This window comes from Hyla sarda, chromosome 9 (assembly GCF_029499605.1).
Source record: "Hyla sarda isolate aHylSar1 chromosome 9, aHylSar1.hap1, whole genome shotgun sequence".
NCBI classification, from domain to species: domain Eukaryota; kingdom Metazoa; phylum Chordata; class Amphibia; order Anura; family Hylidae; genus Hyla; species Hyla sarda.
The window spans coordinates 5,871,765-5,894,038 of record NC_079197.1 but is presented as its reverse complement, the minus strand read 5'-3'; the positions used below and the strand labels follow the sequence as shown (position 1 = coordinate 5,894,038).

Below are 22,274 nucleotides of genomic sequence, written 5' to 3'. Positions count from 1 at the left end.
ATACAAGAATATAACTACTATAATACTGCCCCCCTATATACAAGAATATAACTACTATAATACTGCCTCCTATATACAGGAATATAACTACTATAATACTGCTCCTATATACAAGAATATAACTACTATAATACTGCTCCTATATACAAGAATATATCTACTATAATACTGCCTAGTATATACAAGAATATAACTACTATAATACTGCTCCTATAAACAAGAATATAACTACTATAATACTGCTCCTATATACAAGAATATAACTACTATAATACTGCCTCCTATATACAGGAATATAACTACTATAATACTGCTCCTATATACAAGAATATAACTGCTATAATACTGCTCCTATATACAAGAATATAACTACTATAATACTGTCTCCTATATACAAGAATATAACTACTATAATACTGCTCCTATATACAAGAATATAACTACTATAATACTGCTCCTATATACAAGAATATAACTACTATAATACTGCCTCCTATATACAAGAATATAACTACTATAATACTGCCTCCTATATACAAGAATATAACTACTATAATACTGCCCCCTATGTACATAAACATGTATTAATCCTTAGAATTACATCCTATTATTGGAAGGACATTTCTAGGAATATTCTGGAGGGTTCAGGACGTGATCTCTATTCTTTGCTCTGATATGTTGTAGGTGATTGTTGTGCATTATGTGGCGCTGACAACTGTAATTGTTAGATGTCCTTAGACTTTCTTAACTTTTGTATCTTTTGTTAGTTCATCTTGTCATCAGATTCCCGGAGGCCTAAACAGAGATAATCCTGGCCCTGTCGTGCTGCACTCGTCTATTGTACACAGGGAGGTCATTGGTTAATGACAGGTGTCCATGTGATTATTGTGATATCTGCCAATCACAGAGAGAGGCGCCATCTGGTGACAGAAAATTATACAGATTTGTAAATTACTTTGATTTAAAAATCTTAAGTACTGGAAGGCTGCTGTATGCTCCACAGGAAGTTGTGTAGTTCTTTCCAGTCTGACCACAGTGCTCTCTGCTGACACCTCTGTCCATGTCAGGAACTGTCCAGAGTAGGAGAAAATCCCCATAGCAAACCTCTCCTGCTCTGGACAGTTCTCGGCAAGGACAGAGATGGCAGCAGAGAGCACTGTGGTCAGACTAGAAATAACTACACAACTTCCTGTGAAGCATACAGCAGCTGATAAGTACTGGAAGGATTAAGATTTTTATATAGAAGTATTTTACAAATCTGTATAATTTTCTGGCACCAGATGGCGCCTCTCTCTGTGATTGGCAGATATTACAATTGTCACATGGACACCTGTCATTAACCAATGACCTCCCTGTGTACAATAGACGAGTGCAGGACGACAGGGCCAGGATTATCTCTGTTTAGGCCTCCAGGAATCTGATGACAAGATGAACTAACAAAAGATACAAAAATTAAGAAAGTCTAAGAACAACTAACAAATACAGCTGTCAGCGCCACATAGTACTGATAAGTACTGGAAGGATTAAGATTTTTATATAGAAGTAATTTATAAATATGTATAACTTTCTGTCACCAATTCATTTGAAAGTCCTGGACATCTGTGCAGGCAGACCCTAAACCCAAATGGACGCTCCATGTACTGCAAAGACCCTAAACCCAAATGGACGCTCCATGTACTGCAAAGACCCTAAACCCAAATGGACGCTCCATGTACTGCAAAGACCCTAAACCCAAATGGACGCTCCATGTACTGCAAAGACCCTCAACCCAAATGGACGCTCCATGTACTGCAAAGACCCTAAACCCAAATGGACGCTCCATGTACTGCAAAGACCCTAAACCCAAATGGACGCTCCATGTACTGCAAAGACCCTAAACCCAAATGGACGCTCCATGTACTGCAAAGACCCTAAACCCAAATGGACGCTCCATGTACCGCAAAGACCCTAAACCCAAATGGACGCTCCATGTACTGCAAAGACCCTCAACCCAAATGGACGCTCCATGTACTGCAAAGACCCTAAACCCAAATGGACGCTCCATGTACCGCAAAGACCCTAAACCCAAATGGACGCTCCATGTACTGCAAAGACCCTAAACCCAAATGGACGCTCCATGTACTGCAAAGACCCTCAACCCAAATGGACGCTCCATGTACTGCAAAGACCCTAAACCCAAATGGACGCTCCATGTACTGCAAAGACCCTAAACCCAAATGGATGCTCCATGTACCGCAAAGACCCTAAACCCAATTGGACGCTCCATGTACTGCAAAGACCCTCAACCCAAATGGACGCTCCATGTACCGGAAAGACCCTAAACCCAAATGGACGCTCCATGTACCACAAAGACCCTAAACCCAAATGGATGCTTCATGTACTGCAAGACCCTCAACCCAAATGGACGCTCCATGTACCGGAAAGACCCTAAACCCAAATGGACGCTCCATGTATCGCAAAGACCCTAAACCCAAATGGATGCTCCATGTACCGCAAAGACCCTAAACCCACATGCTATACAAGGGTAAGGATTACTGTAAAGAGTGCACACCACAAGATCAATATTCATATAAATAACAAATTTTATTAGGTATCACATAAAGATTGCAAAAAAGACAAAAAGGGCTAAAATCACTTAAAAAGCTCTCAATCGAGCAACCTCTACAACATGGGAGAGGGGCCATGAACCCCCTTCTCACCAAAGGCCCGTCCCTCCCGTTTGTGACTTCCTCAGGGGTGTCACAAACGGTGACGGAACGCGTGGGGCTTAGGGGTCCCGTCCCGCCATTTACTATTTTGGCTCCTTTGTTCTGTGGTTGCTATGCACTGGTGATATGAATTTTCTCTTTGCACATTGTGTATTTCATTTCATTTGGTGTTAAGCTTATTTGATTTGGTGACAAGATTAATGTTGTATGTGTATCATCTTATCAGTTAGCACCACTACCTGAGCCATTATATTGTACTACAGAGGGACGGGACTTTGGTGAGAAGGGGGTTCATGGCCCTTCTCCCATGTTGTAGAGGTTGCTCGATTGAGAGCTTTTTAAGTGATTTTAGCCCTTTTTGTCTTTTTTGCAATCTTTATGTGATACCTAATAAAATTTGTTATTTATATGAATATTGATCTTGTGGTGTGCACTCTTTACAGTAATCCTTACCCTTGTATAGCAAGTTTTTTGCTTACTGAGCAGTAGCACCCATTGTATGATTTGGTGAGCCCCCCACTTTTTGTACTAATTCCTAAACCCACATGGACGCTCCATGTACCACAAAGACCCTAAACCCAAATGGACGCTCCATGTACTGCAAAGACCCTAAACCCAAATTGACGCTCCGTGTACCGCAAAGACCCTAAACCCAAATGGAAGCAGTGATCTGTTGGCGTCCATACTGCAAAACCCGTGTGCTTTTACCTTTTTCTAAGCCCCTCCCAGTTTAACACAAACCACGCCCATTTTTGCATGAACCAGCACCCTCCCTTCAAAACCACCAAAACCCAAAAAACATAATTTAGAAATGTTATTTTTATAGTATAAATCAACAGGAAAACAAATGGTTTATATTGGCAGATTTTTGTCTCATTAGCATTGAGAAGGGCCGACCAATCTGTGACCAACCGTCACATGATCATGAGGGGTCGTCAGGAGTTTAGGGTAGGACCTAGTGGACGCCTAGCATTGGAAGTGCCGGATCGTAAGGGTTGTCATAGGGCCAGAGTCTGGATCTGCTTCAATCTAAACACCTTAAACTGATGTTTTTTATCAATATGGATCCTCACAGCGCCCCCATGACAAAGCTGAGCATTGGAAGCGCAGGAACAGAAGGGTTGTCATAGGGACAGAAGTCCTATAACTGCAAGGGATGATAAATGACTAGAATAATGTAAACTACCTATGTGGTTTTTCACGGTTTTACATCAGGTGACCCAATAATGAGGTAAGACCTGCGGTTTCCATGGCGTTCTGCGGTTTTTCACCTTAATTACTTCGGGACAGGTAAATAATATGAAGACACGGAGACGTCTGTGAAATAACCCTGTATGTGGTGCAATGAGTTCTGGGTGGGTCCCGGAGTTGCAGGGTGCGGCCGCTGTAATTAAAAATGACGCCACTAATTAAATAAATCACATGGAAAAAGAATCTCTGCGGATCAGGAACTCATTGTTCTCAATGTAACAGGCAGAGGGCCGGGCCCCACTGTCATAAACCCCATTATCTACCACGGGGCCCCTGGACTCACACATATGGATATTACATGGTCACTATTGTCCCCCCCCCCCCCCCCCCGTCCCCCCCAAAAAAAAAAACCACAAACTGCTAAGGCCTATGGACCTGACAGGCTATACCCAGAAGAGTACAGGGCAAAGACCCTAAACCCAAATGGATGCTCCATGTACTGCAAAGACCCTAAACCCAAATGGACGCTCCATGTACTGCAAAGACCCTAAACCCAATTGGATGCTCCATGTACTGCAAAGACCCTAAACCCAAATGGACGCTCCATGTACCGCAAAGACCCTAATCCGAAATGGACGCTCCATGTACTGCAAAGACCCTAAACCGAAATGGACGCTCCATGTACCGCAAAGACCCTAAACCCAAATGGACGCTTCATGTACTGCAAGACCCTAAACCCAAATGGACGCTTCATGCACTACAAAGACCCTAAACCAAAATGGACGCTCCATGTACTGCAAAGTCCCTAAACCAAAATGGATGCTCCATGTACTGCAAAGACCCTAAACCCAAAAGGACGCTCCATGTACCGCAAAGACCCTAAACCCAAATGTATGCTCCATGTACCGCAAAGACCCTAAACCCAAATGACCGCTTCATGTACTGCAAAGACCCTAAACCCAAATGGACGCTCCATGTACTGCAAAGACCCTAAACCCAAATAACCACTTCATGTACTGCAAAGACCCTAAACCCAAATGGACGCTCCATGTACTGCAAAGACCCTAAACCCAAATGGACGTTCCATGTATTGGAAAGACCCTAAACCCAAATGGATGCTCCATGTACCGCAAAGACCCTAAACCCAAATGGACGCTCCATGTACTGCAAAGACCCTAAACCCAAATGGACGCTCCATGTACCGCAAAGACCCTAAACCCAAATGTATGCTCCATGTACCGCAAAGACCCTAAACCCAAATGACCGCTTCATGTATTGCAAAGACCCTAAACCCAAATGGACGCTCCATGTACTGCAAAGACCCTAAACCCAAATGACCACTTCATGTACTGCAAAGACCCTAAACCCAAATGGACGCTCCATGTACTGCAAAGACCCTAAACCCAAATGGACGTTCCATGTATTGGAAAGACCCTAAACCCAAATGGATGCTCCATGTACCGCAAAGACCCTAAACCCAAATGGACGCTCCATGTACTGCAAAGACCCTAAACCCAAATGGACGCTCCATGTACCGCAAAGACCCTAAACCCAAATGTATGCTCCATGTACCGCAAAGACCCTAAACCCAAATGACCGCTTCATGTATTGCAAAGACCCTAAACCCAAATGGACGCTCCATGTACTGCAAAGACCCTAAACCCAAATGACCACTTCATGTACTGCAAAGACCCTAAACCCAAATGGACGCTCCATGTACTGCAAAGACCCTAAACCCAAATGGACGCTCCATGTATTGGAAAGACCCTAAACCCAAATGGATGCTCCATGTGCCGCAAAGACCCTAAACCCAAATGGATGCTCCATGTACTGCAAAGACCCTAAACCCAAATGGACGCTCCATGTACCGCAAAGACCCTAAACCCAAATGGATACTTCATGTATTGCAAAGACCCTAAACCCAAATGGACGCTCCCTGTACTGCAAAGACCCTAAACCCAAATGGACGCTCCATGTACTGTAAAGACCCTAAATCCAAATGGACGCTCCATGTACTGCAAAGACCCTAAACCCAAATGGACGCTCCATGTACAGCAAAAACCCTAAACCCAAATGAATACTTCATGTACCGCAAAGACCCTAAACCCAAATGGAGGCTCCATGTACCGGAAAGACTCTAAACCCAAATGGACGCTCCATGTACCGCAAAGACCCTAAACCCAAATGGACGCTCCATGTACTGCAAAGACCCTAAACCCAAATGGATGCTCCATGTACTGCCATATAACACCGACCCCCGTAGTGATCTATTGGCGTCCATACTGCAAAACCTATGTGTTTTTACCTTTTTCTAAGCCCCTCCCAGTTTAACACAAACCACGCCCATTTCTGCATGACCTCGCAACCTCCCTTTAAAACCACCATAACCCAAAAACCATAATTTTGAAATGTTATTTTTATAGTATAAATCAACAGGAAAACAAATGGTTAATGTTGGCACATTTTTTGTTTCATTAGCACTGAGAAGGGCCTTGTGACCCATCGTCACATGATCATGAGGGGCCGTCAGGTGGTTAGGGTACGACCTGGTGGCTCCAGGTCAGCCATCTTTCTCCTCTTATCTCTAGGGGGACTAAGTAACAGTATAAAGATATAAAGAACAGTATAAAGAAGTAAAATATAAACATATTGTGAGACAGTGACAGTAATGATGATGAGGGGGTCACTATATCTCTGTTAAATCCTTAGCAAAACTTAACATGGTAGGGGATTTTGGTAAGTGCTATTGGCAGTGGGGCCTTTCATTCTGCTTCCTAGGCCACTTCAGGTTTTTCAGGCAAGCCCTGATCAGCACAGGTGCTGAAGACAGCTCGTCACTTGGTGTTTACACTAGCTGAAAGTTAATTTGTTGGTGAGGCTGATAGGAGTTGTACTCCGGAAGGCTGCTGCCTTAAAGGGTGGACTTTGTACCAGTGATGTGAGGCAACACCTTCAAAGTTTGTTTTGTGGAGTGGCAGGTAGTAAGCCACTTGTATAGTGAGGGACAGGAAGGTTTGTTTTATCTTGTGCTAATGTTATCACGGATGTATTTTGTCTCTGGTCAATAAACTGGAGGAGAAGTCATATGGACGACTGGGGTTTTACGATGTTTGCTCATCTCTATAGCGCTAAACTCCCACTATATATATATATATATATATATATATATATATATATATATATATATATACACAGTACAGACCAAAACTTTGGACACCTTATCTTTCAGAGTTTTCTTTATTTTCATGACTATGAATATTGTAGATTCAGACTGAAGGCATCAAAACTATGAATTATCACTATGAATTATAGACATAACAAAAAGTGTGAAACAACTGAAAATCTGTCATATTCTCGGTTCTTCCTTTTTCTTTGATTCCCGCTTTGCACTCTCTTGGATTCTCCTGATGAGCTTCAAGAGGTAGTCACCTGAAATGGTTTTCACTTCACAGGTGCGCTCGCTCCATCCATTTCTATGAGTGCCGGTGATGACCGAGCGCCGGACTCGGGTCTCTTCTTCATCACTCCCATAAAAATAAATGGAGCGTGTACCGTCTAGACGACACGTACTCCTCACTGACAGCCGCGTCTGAAGATCCCAGGGGGACCCAGCAATCAGACCCCCCCCCCCACCGCGATCAGCTACTTAGGGAATAAGTATACTTTGGCGGTAGTTCCCCTTTTATAATAGTAATCATAATAATATTATTTTATTTAATAATATTTACATTATTTAATTTTGTTTTATTTATTTTTTTGAATTAGTTATTGTTGCGATAGTTCTCCTTTACTAATAATATTAATAATGGTAATAATAATCTATAGTATATTTTATCTATATTATATATAAGAAAAGGGGGGGGAGGTTAAATATTGCTAATATTTACGTATTTTTTTTAGTTTGTATAAAGATATACAGTATATATTTAAGCAATTAATAATTTTATTATATATTTAATATTATTATTATAACATTATTATTAAAATTATTATTATTTGGTTTTGGTTTTATTTCTCTGCTTTATTATATACATATATTATCTGAAAAAAGGGGAGCAGTTATAATTTTGTATTTTTATGTTTATTTTTTTTTATAAAGATATAATTAATTATACAATCATTATTTTTTTAAATTATATTTTATTAATATTATTATTAATAATAATAATATTATATTTTTTTGTTTGATTTTTCCGTACAAATAAAAAACTGGTTTCTTACTAATGAATCAGTATGTTTTTTGTTTGTTTTATTCTATCAAGTGGAATTTATATATTTTTCGGTGAAAACGGCAAATAATCACACAATATTTGCGTTAGTGGCAAATGTGCGATTATTTGTTGTTTTCGCCGATGCTGACTAAAGGGGCGTGCCTTATTGAAAAGGGGGTGTGGTTTAATGCAAAGGGGTCTCAGTAAATCTACACATCAGCATCTTCCTCTCTTAGACGGCTGCTCCTGTTGCGCTTCCCATTGATTAGAGCAGTGTTTCCCAACCAGGGTTCCTCCAGCTGTTGCAAACCTACAACTCCCAGTATGCCCAGACAGCCATACACAAACACAGTTTGTTACTTATTGCAAAACTACAACTCCCAGCATGCTGTTGCATCAATGCATTTCATTTCTGTTACTGGGTCATGTGATCACCAGTGTGACAGAAAATCACAGTGCTTAATATGGTGTTTCCTAACCAGGTGGCCTCCAGCTGTTGCAAACCTACAACTCCCAGCATGCCCAGACAGCCAAACACAAACACAGTTTACAACTTAAGGGGAAGAGCTTACTTATTGCAAAACTACAACTCCCAGCATGCTGTTGCATCAATGAATTTCATTTGTTACTGGGTCATGTGATCACCAGTCTGACAGAAAATCACAGTGCTTAATATGGTGTTTCCTAACCAGGTGGCCTCCAGCTGTTGCAAAACTACAACTCCCAGCATGCCCGGACAGCCGTTGGCTGTCCGGGCATGCTGGGAGTTGTAGTTTTGCAACAGCTGGAGGCACCCTGGTTGGAAAAAATTGGAATGGACAATAGAGTGACACAGCTCCGGCCTTACAGGGCGATGCGGATACCGACCGGTCTGGTTTGTCCTGTATATCCTGCCATTGACCCATCACTATTACTTCATTATTATTTCTCCGAAGCAGGACCGGCACCCATAGGTGGGAACGATGGGTGTGAACCAGCACGAAAATCCTGTTTATTTATATCCTGCGGTGAAGGGAGGTCATTCATCTTGTGGGTTAAAAAAAATTGCTCAATGTCTACACCCCAAATACCACACCCCATCCCCGGATAGTTGTCATTCCTCCGCTCTTCATCATGAGATTCCTGTGAGATAAGTCTACGCTACGAATTCTGTCGGCGACCAATGATTTTACCTTATTAAAGGGATCTTCATGATGTTATAAGTAAAATGTACGGAAATGACGGCAGCATCTGCTACAGCTCTGTGAGGGCGACCGATCTCAGTATCTTTTGTTGTCTATTTTAGTCAAGTGAAGATGGCGAAAGTATCGGAGCGAATCCCTTCTCGCAACGTCTGGCCATGATCCTGATGTTTAAAGGGTGCACCTTTACCCTGAACACTGTGGATATGAAGAGGTGGGTGCCATCCGGGATCAGTGAATAAAAACAAAGGTCACGATACTGCCCTAAATATACTATAATACTGCTCCTATATACAAGAATATAACTACTATAATACTTCTCCTATATACAAGAATATAACTACTATAATACTGCTCCTATATACAAGAATATAACTACTATAATATTGCTCCTATATACAAGAATATAACTACTATAATACTACTCCTATATACAAGAATATGACTACTATAATACTGCCCCCTATATACAAGAATATAACTACTATAATACTGCCTCCAATATACAAGAATATAACTACTATAATACTGCTCCTATATACAAGACTATAACTACTATAATACTGCCTCCTATATACAAGAATATAACTACTATAATACTGCTCCTATATACAAGAATATAACTACTATAATACTGCTCCTATATACAAGAATATAACTACTATAATACTGCCCCCTATATACAAGAATATAACTACTATAATACTGCTCCTATATACAAGAATATAACTACTATAATACTGCTCCTATATACAAGAATATAACTACTATAATACTGCCTCCTATATACAAGAATATAACTACTATAATACTGTCTCTTATATACAATAATATAACTATTATAATACTGCCTCCTATATACAAGAATATAACTACTATAATACTGCCCCTATATACAAGAATATAACTACTACAATACTGCTCCTATATACAAGAATATAACTACTATAATACTGCCTCCTATATACAAGAATATAACTACTATAATACTGCTCCTCTATACAAGAATATAACTACTATAATACTGCCCCTATATACAAGAATATAACTACTATAATACTGCCTCCTATATACAAGAATATAACTACTATAATACTGCTCCTATATACAAGAATATAACTACTATAATACTGCTCCTATATACAACAATATAACTACTATAATACTGCCTCCTATATACATGAATATAACTACTATAATACTGTCTCCTATATACAAGAATATAACTACTATAATACTGCCTCCTATATACAAGAATATAACTACTATAATACTGCCCCTATATACAAGAATATAACTACTATAATACTGATCCTATATACAAGAATATGACTACTATAATACTGCTCCTATATACAAGAATATAACTACTATAATACTGCTCCTATATACAAGAATATAACTACTATAATACTGATCCTATATACAAGAATATGACTACTATAATACTGCTCCTATATACAAGAATATAACTACTACAATACTGCCTCATATATACACAAGAATATAACTACTATAATACTGCTCCTATATACAAGAATATAACTACTATAATACTGCTCCTATATACAAGAATATAGCTACTATAATACTGCCCCTATATACAAGAATATATCTACTATAATACTGCCCCCTGTATACAAGAATATTACTACTATAATACTGCTCCTATATACAAGAATATAACTACTATAATACTGCTCCTATATACAAGAATATAACTACTATAATACTGCTCCTATATACAAGAATATAACTACTATAATACCGCTCCTATATACAAGAATATAACTACTATAATACTGCTATATACAAGAATATAACTACTATAATACTGCTCCTATATACAATATAACTACTATAATACTGCCTCCTATATACAAGAATATAACTACTATAATACTGCTCCTATATACAAGAATATAACTACTATAATACCGCTCCTATATACAAGAATATAACTACTATAATACTGCTATATACAAGAATATAACTACTATAATACTGCTCATATATACAATATAACTACTATAATACTGCCTCCTATATACAAGAATATAACTACTATAATACTGCTCCTATATACAAGAATATAACTACTATAATACTGTTCCTATATACAAGAATATATCTACTATAATACTGTTCCTATATACAAGAATATAACTACTATAATACTGTAACGTCTTCTTCTTTCTCTTTCAGGGCTCCCGATGTCTTGAAGGCTTTGGCTCCGGGGACACAACCCCCGTTTCTTATTTACAACAACGAAGTCAAAACAGACGTAAACAAAATTGAGGAGTTTCTGGAGGAGAACCTGACCGCACCCCAGTAAGACACGTTCTAATATTGGGGTCCGACCCGATGGGATATTATAGCTCATGAGTGACGGTCTGTGGGTCAGGATACAGTGGGGCAAAAACGTATTTAGTCAGCCCCCAATTGTACAAGTTCTCCCCCTTATAAAGATGAGGCTGTAATTATCATCATAGGTTATAACCTCAACTATGAGAGACAGAATGAGAAAAAAATCCATAAAATCACATTGTCTGATTTTTAAAGAATTTATTTGCAAATTATGGTGGAAAATAAGTATTTGGTCAATAACAAAAGTTCCTCTCAGTACTTTGTTATATCCCCTTTGTTGGTAATGACAGAGGTCACATGTTTTCTGTCTTCACAAGGTTCTCACACACTGTTGCTGGTATTTTGGTCCATTCCTTCATGCAGATCTCCTCTAGAGCAGTGATGTTTTGGGGCTGTCGCTAAGCAACACAGACTTTAAACTTCCTCCAAAGGTTTTCTAGGGGGTTGAGATCTGGAGACTGGCTAGGCCACTCCAGGATCTTGAAATGCTTCTCACTAAGCCACTCCTTCATTGCCCGGGCAGTGTGTTTGGGATCATTGTTATGCTGAAAGACCCAACCACGTGTCATCTTCAATGCCCTTGCTGATGGAAGGAGGTTTTCACTCAAAATCTCCCGATACATGGCCCCATTCATTTTTTCCTTTACATGGATCAGTCGTCCTGGACCCGTCCTGGACCCGTCCTGGATGCTTCACAGTATTCTGTGGAGAAAAGAAAAAGAAGACCGACGGACGGTGCCTCATGTATTACCCAGGGGTACAGAGAGTGGTGAGTGGGGGGCGACCCCGCGGAGCTTATAGATGGCTGCTCACCTGATGGTAGTAGTGATTGCGCATGTAACCCACAATGGGGTGTTAAAGGTCCGAGCTGCTGCTGAGCCGAAGGGTTGCAGGAGAAGACTGAGTCGTCCTGGAGTGGATAATGGAAGAAGGCAGAAAAAGGACCCTTGAAGACGGCGCTGCTAGCTCTGGTATGAAGGATGAAGCGAAGTCAGGGATTCTGGAAAAAGTCCTCAGCAGGACATTTTATTGTACAAAAATAAAAAACGGATAGGATGACGTGTTTCGGGAGGATCCCTCCCTTCCTCAGATCAGGATCCTGATCCGTTTTTTTATTTTTGTACAATAAAATGTCCTGCTGAGGACTTTTTCCAGAATCCCTGGCTTCGCTTCATCCTTCATACCAGAGCTAGCAGCGCCGTCTTCAAGGGTCCTTTTTCTGCCTTCTTCCATTATGCTTAACAGTAAGTATGGTGCTCTTTGGATGCAACTCAAAATTCTTTCTCCTCCAAACACGACGAGTTGAGTTTTTACCAAAAAGTTCTACTTTGGTTTCATCTGACCATATGACATTCTCCCAATCCTCTTCTGGATCATCCAAATGCTCTCTAGCAAACTTCAGACGGGCCCGGACATGTACTGGCTTAAGCAGGGGGACACGTCTGGCACTGCATGATTTGAGTCCCTGGCGGCATAGTGTGTTACTGATGGTAGCCTTTCTTACTTTGGTCCCAGCTCTCTGTGGGTCATTCACTAGGTCCCCCCGTGTGGTTCTGGGATTTTTGCTCACCATTCTTGTGATAATTTTGACACCACGGGGTGAGATCTTATGTGGAGCCTCAGATCGAGGGAGATTATCAGTGGTCTTGTATGTCTTCCATTTTCTAATAATTGCTCCCACAGTTGATTTCTTCACACCAAGCTGCTTGCCTATTGCAGATTCAGTCTTCCCAGCCTGGTGCACGTCTACAATTTTGTTTCTGGTGTCCTCTGACAGCTCTTTGGTCTTGGCCATAGTGGAGTTTGGAGTGTGACTGTTAGAGGTTGTGGACAGGTGTCTTTTATACTGATAACAAGTTCACACAGGAGCCATTAATACAGGTAACGAGTGGAGGACAGAGGAGACTCTTACAGAAGAAGTTACAGGTCTGTGAGAGCCAGAAATCTTACTTGTTTGTAGGTGACCAAATACTTATTTTACCGAGGAATTTACCAATTAATTCATCAGAAATCAGACAATGTGATTTTATGGATTTTTTTCTCATTCTGTCTCATAGTTGAGGTTATAACCTATGATGATAATTACAGCCTCATCTTTATAAGGGGGAGAACTTGCACAATTGGTGGCTGACTAAATACTTTTTTCCCCCACTGTAGATGTTAGGGTCAGCGCCCAGTACTGTGTTTGCTATTCCCCATATCAGCACTAGATGGCGCATGTATGAGCAGGTGCCGCTGTATACAGACATAGTAAAGACCAATGACTTTCTCTTCTCAGATATCCAAGTATGACGCCCAAATACAAGGAATCCAACTCCGCCGGTAACGATGTCTTCCAGAAATTTTCAGCGTACATCAAGAATCCGTCCCCGGCCCAGGAAGACAGTGAGTATAGTCAGTAACCGAGTAGGATAGCGGTCTCAAACTGCAGCCCACCAGATGTTGCAAAACTTCAACTCCCAGCATGCCTGGACAGCCAAAAGCCTGTCTGCCTTCTGCAGAGGATCCACACTGTCCCTGAAAAGTAAATCAAGGCTTCCCTCTCATCTCATCCCTTTGTGCAGTGGTCTCAAATTCTGGTCCTTACAGATGTTGCAAAACTTCAACTCCCAGCATGCCCGGACAGCCAACGGCTGTCCGGGCATGCTGGGAGTTGTAGTTTTGCAACATCTGGAGGGTCACAGTTTGAGACCACTTGAGTAGAACCTGCTGCAGGTAGCAGTAACTGGGGTTTTCCAGATTATAATATTGGGTTCATCTTTGATACCCCATGACCTTTGGTGCCCCCTATAATGCTGCCATACCTTGGCAGTGTATATGATACAGCGCCACTCTCATACATGTGGCCGTGTTTGGTACAGCAGCTCAGTCACAGGAATTTTAAAGGGGGAGGGGGGCTTATGAAATTGCGGTGGGTGTTTAGCACTGTGCGCCCCCCTGGTCTTCTTCTCGGCACTGATCAGTCCCCTGTTCACATCTTTGTGCTTAGCAATGCCACAGGCAGAGGAGCCAACATGGAATGAATACAGCACGTGCTGCCTCATTGCGAAATAGTCTGCTGTGAAATGAGATGTTCTGCAACAGCGGGGACCTGGTAGGAATGCTATGGGAGGATAGTAGGCAGGGTGGGAGGACTGTGGTTTTAGCACTAGAGTAGACAGGTAAGCAAAGCCATATGCAGCATACAGCATTAAAGGGGTACTCCGGTGTAAAACTTTATTTTATTTTTTTAAATCAACTGGTGCCAGAAAGTTAAACAGATTTGTAAATTACCTCTATTTAAAAATATTAATCCTTCTAGTAGTTATCAGCTGGTATTTGCTCCACAGGAAGTTCTTTTCTTTTTGAATTTCCTTTCTGTCTGACCACAGTGCTCTCTGCTGACACATCTGTCCAGAGTAGGAGCAAATCCCCATAGTAAACCTCTCCTGCTCCAGCCAGTTCCTAAAATGGACAGAGGTGTCAGCAGAGAGCACTGTGGTCAGACAGAAAGCAAATTAAAAAAGAAAAGAACTTCCTGTGGAGCAAATAGAAGCTGATAAGTACTGGAAGGATTAAGATTTATTAATAGAAGTAATTTACAAATCTGTTTAACTGGCAGCAGTTGATTTAGGGAAAAAAAAGTTTTCCACCGGAGTACCCCTTTAATGTTACTAGCCATAGCATGTGATGGGAATACCCCTTTAATAGTCCGCCCATTGTTTTCTCCAGACCTACAGAAGAGCATGCTGCGGTCGCTATTGAAGTTAGACATGTACCTGAAGAACCCGCTACCCCACGAGCTGGCTTGTGACCCTAAAATGGCCGTCTCCAAAAGAAAGTTCCTGGACGGAGATAACCTGACCCTGCCCGACTGCAACCTGCTGCCCAAACTCCACATCATCAATGTAAGCGGACTCATCAAGGGCGCAATTTATCATTGGCTTTTCTATTAATTTCGTGTATATATTTTTCGCATCTGCCGTTTTGCTCAAAAATGTTGCTAACTTTTAACATCATTGTACCTTAAAGGGGAACTCCGGAGGAAAATAATGTTTTTTAAATCAACTGGTGCCAAAAAAGTTAAACAGACCTGTACTTATCAGCGGCTGTATGCTCCACAGGAAGTTGTGTAGTTCTTTCCAGTCTGACCACAGTGCTCTCTGCTGACACCTCTGTCCGTGTCAGGAACTGTCCAGAGCAGTGCTTGCTCTGGGGGTTGTCATGGTATTAACCCTGCACAGACTTCCTGTCATGTGACAGGAATCATTCATAAAAGTGGATCATATGACAGGAAGTCCATGCCGTGTTTAGTGTGTCGCATTGTAACCCCCAGAGCAAGCACAAAGCTTTTGTCACCCAGCTTTCCTTGACACCCAAACAGTGTATTTGCCTATATTTCTGTGGTTAAATCTTAGCAAATACAGTGACCCCCCGACCTACGATGGCCCCGACATACGATCATTTCAGCATACGATCACTCTCAGAGGCCATCGCATGGTGAAGGCAGCATCAACATCCGATGCTTTTGTATGTCGGGGCCATCGCATAAACGGCTATCCGGCAGCGCAGACTGCTTCACCTGCCCCCGGATAGCCGTTTACGGTGCCCCCTGTGGTCCGCTGACGATCACTTACCTGTCCTCGGGGCTCCGGCGCGTCCTCATCGGGATCCCCTGCATCGTCGGCGCTCTCCATCGTCGTCATCACGTGACTGCGCACGCCGTCCCGTCATCCAATAGGAGCGGCGTGCGTAGCGACGTGATGGCGGCGATGGAGAGCGAGGATGCCGGGGAAGCAGAAGCCTTACCGGAGCGTCGGGGACACCCCGGGGACGCGGCGACAGCGATGGAGGGCGACATCCAGGGCAGCGGTGACGAGCGGTGACGGTCTGGAGAGGCGGGGACAGGCGAGTATAACTTCCTATACCAGTGGTCTTCAACCTGCGGACCTCCAGATGTTGCAAAACTACAACTCCCAGCATGCCCGGACAGCCGTTGGCTGTCCGGGCATGCTGGGTGTTGTAGTTTTGCAACATCTGGGGGTCCGCAGGTTGTAGACCACTGTCCTATACTTTACATTGCACGGATCCCTCAACATACGATGGTTTCAACAAACGATGGTGCATTTGGAACGGATTACCATCGTATGTTGAGGGACCACCGTATACCAATCAAGTCAAGGAAAGCTGGGTGACACGCTGTAGCGGCGGCCATATTGATTGTCACTAGTTTTCCTGGAAGAAACAGCAGAATTTTTTATATTTTTAAGATATAATTGTTTTTCTAATTTTGCGCCAATTCACTGATCTCCTTCCTCCCCGCAGATCGTGTGCAAACATTACCGCAATTTTGAGATCCCCAAAAGCCTGGAGGGCATCTCCCACTATCTCCAAAACGCAGAGGAACTCAAGGCCTTCAAGTACACCTGCCCTAACCCCAACGAGATCATCCTCTTCTACCGCGATGTGGTCAAAAAAATGCCCTAGACGCGGACGGGCTTCAGACGGACATTTTAGAAACTTCCTCCTGTGGCGCTAAAAATCGACTTCCATCTGCCGCAAAAGAGACATTACCGTGCGCGAGGGAAAAGATTGGGACACCGACAGGACACAGACATTCCCCATAGTGTCCATGTCTTACTTCTTGGGGGTCACACAGCGCGTGCTTTTACGGAGGACCTATCCGCTTTACTGCGTGCACTTCATTATACGATCGTTTTTTTTTTTTACTAATACGCTGTATTGTGCTGTTACGTTATTCTTCCGAAAATTTTCATTAATTCATACGCCAGAGCTAGGACAATATGGCGAGACCTTAGATTAATGTTTCCCAACCAGGGTGCCTCCAGCTGTTGCAAAATTACAACTCCCAGCATGTCCATGCTTCAGCATGATTTATTCCTGACAGGAAGTTGTGTAGTCCTCATTGGAAGTGTGGTATTGTCTCAGCTGCAGCTTCCTGGCTCCTTCATCTCTCTTGACAGGAATTTGTGTAGTCCTCCTATTGTCTGTAGTTTTGTCTCAGGAGCTTCCAGGCTCATTCCTCTTTCCTGACAGGAAGTTGTGTAGTCCTCTCATTGTCAGTGTGGTGTTGTCTCTGCACTTCCCTAGTACACTACATTGTCACCTTACTTTGTTATGCTGGAATTTTTAATTTATTCTTACAACTGAGCTAGACTATTTTTATTAACAATAAGGCAAGATTTTGCATCAGTGTTTCCCAACCAAGGGGGCTCCAGCTGTTCCAAAACTACAACTCACAGCATACAAGCATTGCCCAACCATAGTCTGATCGCCCTAAATGGGCCGTAACATTACTAGGGGCAGTGCATGTCATGGTATATGGTAGCACACAGCTGTCAGTTTCTTTCATACATTTTCAGGAGGAATAACAGAGGAACAGCACAATGCAGCGTTTTAAAAACATATGCTCCGGAATTGGGAGCGCAAGTATTTACTTACGTGTATTCCCTTCTGCTAACTCCAGTCTTCCAGCCTCCTTTAACCTTTTTGCGACTGTCCAAGATAGTCGGAAACCAAAGAGTGTCCAAAAGCAGGGAGGTTATGCAATTTGCGTTACTCCCGTTGACTGTAAGAGGAGTTGCGCAAATGTTGTGGCACTGTTGTTTACCTAACTTCTGCAGTTATGTACCCAGTGCAACTCCCATTAAGGGCTCGTTCACATAAGGAGATTTATCTGCGGGTTTCCTGCTGCGTGTTAGAAAGGGGGCGGGCTCTCTGTGGCTGTTCCCATAAACCCTACTGACTTCAATGGGGCTTGCCGCGGTTTTTCCGCACCAGAAATTCTGCAGCCAAAAATATCCTGCGGAATGCCGCAGATAAACCACCCCCTTTCTAACTGGCAGCGGGAAACTCACAAATAAATCCGCTTGTGTGAACGAGCGCTAAAGCCAATGAGAGTTATGCAAATTGCTCAACTTTCAAGCTTCGGGTGTTTAAGGCTCTGATTACCTCCACAAAAGAAGGCTAGAGGGGGCTGGGGAGCTGAAATCAGGAGATGGGAATACCCCTTAAGGGTGCGTTCACACGCTTTGTTTTTGCCCGTTTTCTGCTGCGTATTTGAAAGGGGCAGGCTCTTCTCGGCTGTCCATAGCAGATTGTTACGCTGCGGAAAATCCGCCGCAGTCCCTACTTCCTTCAATGAGGCTTGCGGCGGATTTTCCGCAGCGTAAATTTCTCTGTGGAGAATCTGCTGCGGACAGCCGAGAAGAGCCCGCCCCTTTCAAATACGCAGCAGAAAACCCGCAAAAACAGAGCGTGTGAACACACCCTAAGGGTACGTTCACACAGGCAGATTAGCTGCGGAATATTCACAACGTATTCACTACGGAAAATCCGCAGCAGATTTTGCTACATTTGACTTCAATGGGCCTGAAGGAAAATCTGCCTCTATTGTGGATCCAGTGTGACCCACTAAAGTCAATGGTAGCAAAATTTGCTGCGGAGATTCCGCAGGTAATCCGCCTGTGTGAACTTAGCCTTAGGGTACGTTCACATGGGCGGATTACCTGCGGAATATCCACATGGTATTTGCTGCAGAAAATCCACAGCAGATTTTTCTACCATTGACTTCAATGGGTCAGCAGAAAATCCAGATTTGTTGATTTTCCTTTGGATCTATTGAAGTCAATGGTAGCAAAATCCTATTATCTGCGGAATTTCCGCTGCGTATTTGATGGGAAATTCCGAAGATAATCTGCCCGTGTGGATGTACCCTAGGGTAATTCACACATACATCATCTGCGGCGGATTTTCCACTTTAAAAATAAAACAATGCAAAATGTACAAAATAAATATTTATTCATAAAGAGACTGTACCCATAAAACCTGCATCACATAAAAGAATTAACGATTTTTGGAAAAAATCATAGAAACTGGTGTTCACCCAATTTCTTGCCTCAAAAATATAAGTTTAAAAATACTATAAAAAAAATATAAAAAAAGTTATTTCATACAATAAAATATTAAATATGTCAAGTATTACGATAGCAGCCATTTTATGGTAATATTACATTACGTTCTGAAAATGGCGCCCAGCTCTATGCATCGCACAATAAGAGGTCATTTTGAATCTATTCCCTCCATCCAAACATGGGAGCAGACGCCATTTTGTAACTTTTTTATTTAAAGAGAGTCACTAGGTACTAATATGAACAAAATAAGATAAAGGTCCAGGTTCCAAAATGGCTGTCGCCGCTACATTACACGCACTCCCTCTGGAGCTATATTAAGCTACTAATAGCCGCTTAATATAAAAAATGTAAGCCTTAAGTTACGTGGGCGATTTTTAGTAGTTGCGCATATATCAGCTGTACAAGCTTATCGCGCTCTTTATATTTTTTTCATTGTGCTTTGATGTAAATGGAATGTATTTAACTGTTTAGTTGCTAAAAAAAAATGTAATATTGTAAATAAAAAAGGTTTTAAAACAAAGTCACATGACTGCGCCGCGTTCATCGAATTCTATTTTCTATCGCTGCACTGCTGCAGACTAACCTGTAGGTGTCACTGTTCATTCCTAATTGACTCTGCAGCTGTCTAAACTAGGCGCACAAATGTGGTTGCTATGGCTGCCCATAGCAACCAATCAGAACCCAGCTTTCATTTTGTTATGGCAGATCACTCCAAATTAAAGGAACAATGGGGGAGATTTATCAAAACCTGTGCAAAGGAAAAGTTGCCCAGTTGCCCATGGCAACCAATCAGATTGCTTCTTTCATTTTTCAGAGGCCTTGTTAAAAATGAAAGCAGTGAATTGATTGGTTGCTATGGGCAACTGGGCAACTTTTCCTCTGCACTGGTTTTGATAAATCTCCCCAAATGTGATTGGCCGTTCTGGACATTTCCTCCATTTTATGCCTGCGGCATTCCTTCACAGGACGGCCAGCAGCCATTTTGTTGGCTGAAGCTGCATAGACAAATAAATTTCATATTTCATTTTTATTATTCCAGTTTTGTCATTTTACACAATGAGGGGAATTATCAATTATATTTATCAAAAATACATTTTCAGATATAAAAAATAAATAAAAAAATAGGGAAATGATATGATAAATTCCCTTCAATATAGAAAACTCAAGCCATAATGAAAAAGTCCGCCTGTGGTTTTCCATGTCAGTTGCCATAGTAACAGCTTTACATTTCCCTTCTCGGCGCCACGTCACAATTTCGTGATCCCCTCAACGTCATAATTGTCGCACTTACAATAGTAGCGTTCGTCTTCGTGGCCAAAAACCAGCGTAAAAGTAAAGAGTTAGCTCCATGGCAGCTTTTGTTCATCCGCAGGTCACAGAAAAATAAATGCGCCAATACCACAAGGAAAACCGTGAGTGAGGCTCCAATAAATGCCCAAATTTTCCCGCAATTGGTTGGCGGTCAAATGCCGCCGTGTAGCCCTTTTCCAATAAAACATGAAGCTTTTCTACTTTATTGACTTGCAGATTCCTTTGTCTAGTCGCCATAGTCTGCGAGAGTTTACAAAATGGCTGAGAAGGCGTCATCGATCCTGCACGGTCGACAACAAGTCCTCAGGATTCTTCAAAAGCGACACCTTTGGCCGCTTTTTTGCTAAAAGAAAGAGCAGGTTTCTGTTATTGTCCCGAACCACTAAGTCCCAAACCTGAATGCAGCCTGCGGTGTAAAGAAAGGTGGATTTATTCTGGTTTTGATGGTTCTTTCACTATTTACTAAACTTCACACATGTAATACTGTATATAGTGCAGTGTTTCCTAACCAGGGTGCCTCCAGCTGTTGCAAAACTACAACTCTCAGCATGCCCAGACAGCCAAAGGCTGTCTGGGCATGCTGGGAGTTGTAGTTTTGCAACAGCTGGAGGCACCCTGGTTAGGAAACACTGGTATAGCATATTTGTAGGTCTAGTATAGACTAACGTGTGTTAAAGGGGTACTCCACTGGAATTATTATTATTATTTTTTTTTTTTAAATATGATTTTTATTAATTTTTAATCATATTTAACAAGATATCACGGTCCAGGAAAATCCCCTGGATTGGTGAAAGAGTTCAAAGAAAAACACAGAAAACACAAAAAAGTAAAACAAACAATAACACGAGCTGCCCCCACATTCCAAGCCATTTCCGCCCCCGACCCCATTGCCATTCTACACCTACAGACTCAGATTCCTCCCCGGAAGTCATCACATTTTGAGCATAATAGATCTCTGAGCACCATTAATCTAATGAACAAGCGCAGCCTGTGTTCACGCACCCTCAACCTCCACCAAAAGTACGAGTGACAGCCCACCTCCTTTTCAACCCGTCGAAGCAAGATGTAGTCGTCCTAGGAACCCGAGATAGCCCTTTGTAAATACCATGTAGTATCCTTGATGGGCCGCATCACCCTAGCAATTTCTGCATCTGAGCAAAAGACCACCAAAAACATGCGCCATTTAAAAAAAAAAAGCCTTTCGCTGATTTCTCTTTTATGTGTAGGAGATCGGTGAGGTCCATAAACATATACTTCTTCATTTGCAAAAGAATCTCCTGCAATGAGGGAATGGAAGACTCTAGCCGGTAGGCATCTTTTAGTCACCAGTATAAAAGTGTGTGTCAAGAGAGATTGGACAACCATCAGGAGCCACACGGAGAACCCCCAAAA

General features: G+C 42.0%; 2 protein-coding genes across 5 annotated transcripts in view; one reads left to right on the top strand and one right to left on the bottom strand.

The window, feature by feature from the left end:
- CLIC3 (chloride intracellular channel 3) overlaps nt 1-18,703 on the top strand; it is a 24,789-nt gene extending 6,086 nt beyond the window's left edge. The window contains exons 2-6 of the mRNA XM_056538193.1: nt 9,396-9,505; nt 11,497-11,622; nt 13,937-14,043; nt 15,370-15,545; nt 16,963-18,703. Coding sequence (XP_056394168.1) covers nt 9,396-9,505; nt 11,497-11,622; nt 13,937-14,043; nt 15,370-15,545; nt 16,963-17,124 — 681 coding nt within the window. The 3' untranslated portion in view covers nt 17,125-18,703. The remainder of the gene's footprint in view (nt 1-9,395; nt 9,506-11,496; nt 11,623-13,936; nt 14,044-15,369; nt 15,546-16,962) is intronic.
- The window catches only part of PAXX (PAXX non-homologous end joining factor), a 26,420-nt gene continuing 13,442 nt past the window's right edge, over nt 9,297-22,274 (bottom strand). For 2 of the 4 annotated variants that reach the window (XM_056538194.1, XM_056538196.1), the window contains one exon: nt 19,442-21,225. In XM_056538194.1, the coding sequence (XP_056394169.1) occupies nt 21,186-21,225 (40 nt within the window). In that variant the 3' untranslated portion in view covers nt 19,442-21,185. Of the gene's footprint in view, nt 9,490-19,441; nt 21,289-22,274 lie in introns of those variants that run through there. The other 2 variants (XR_008847614.1, XM_056538195.1) reach the window with 2 other exon arrangements.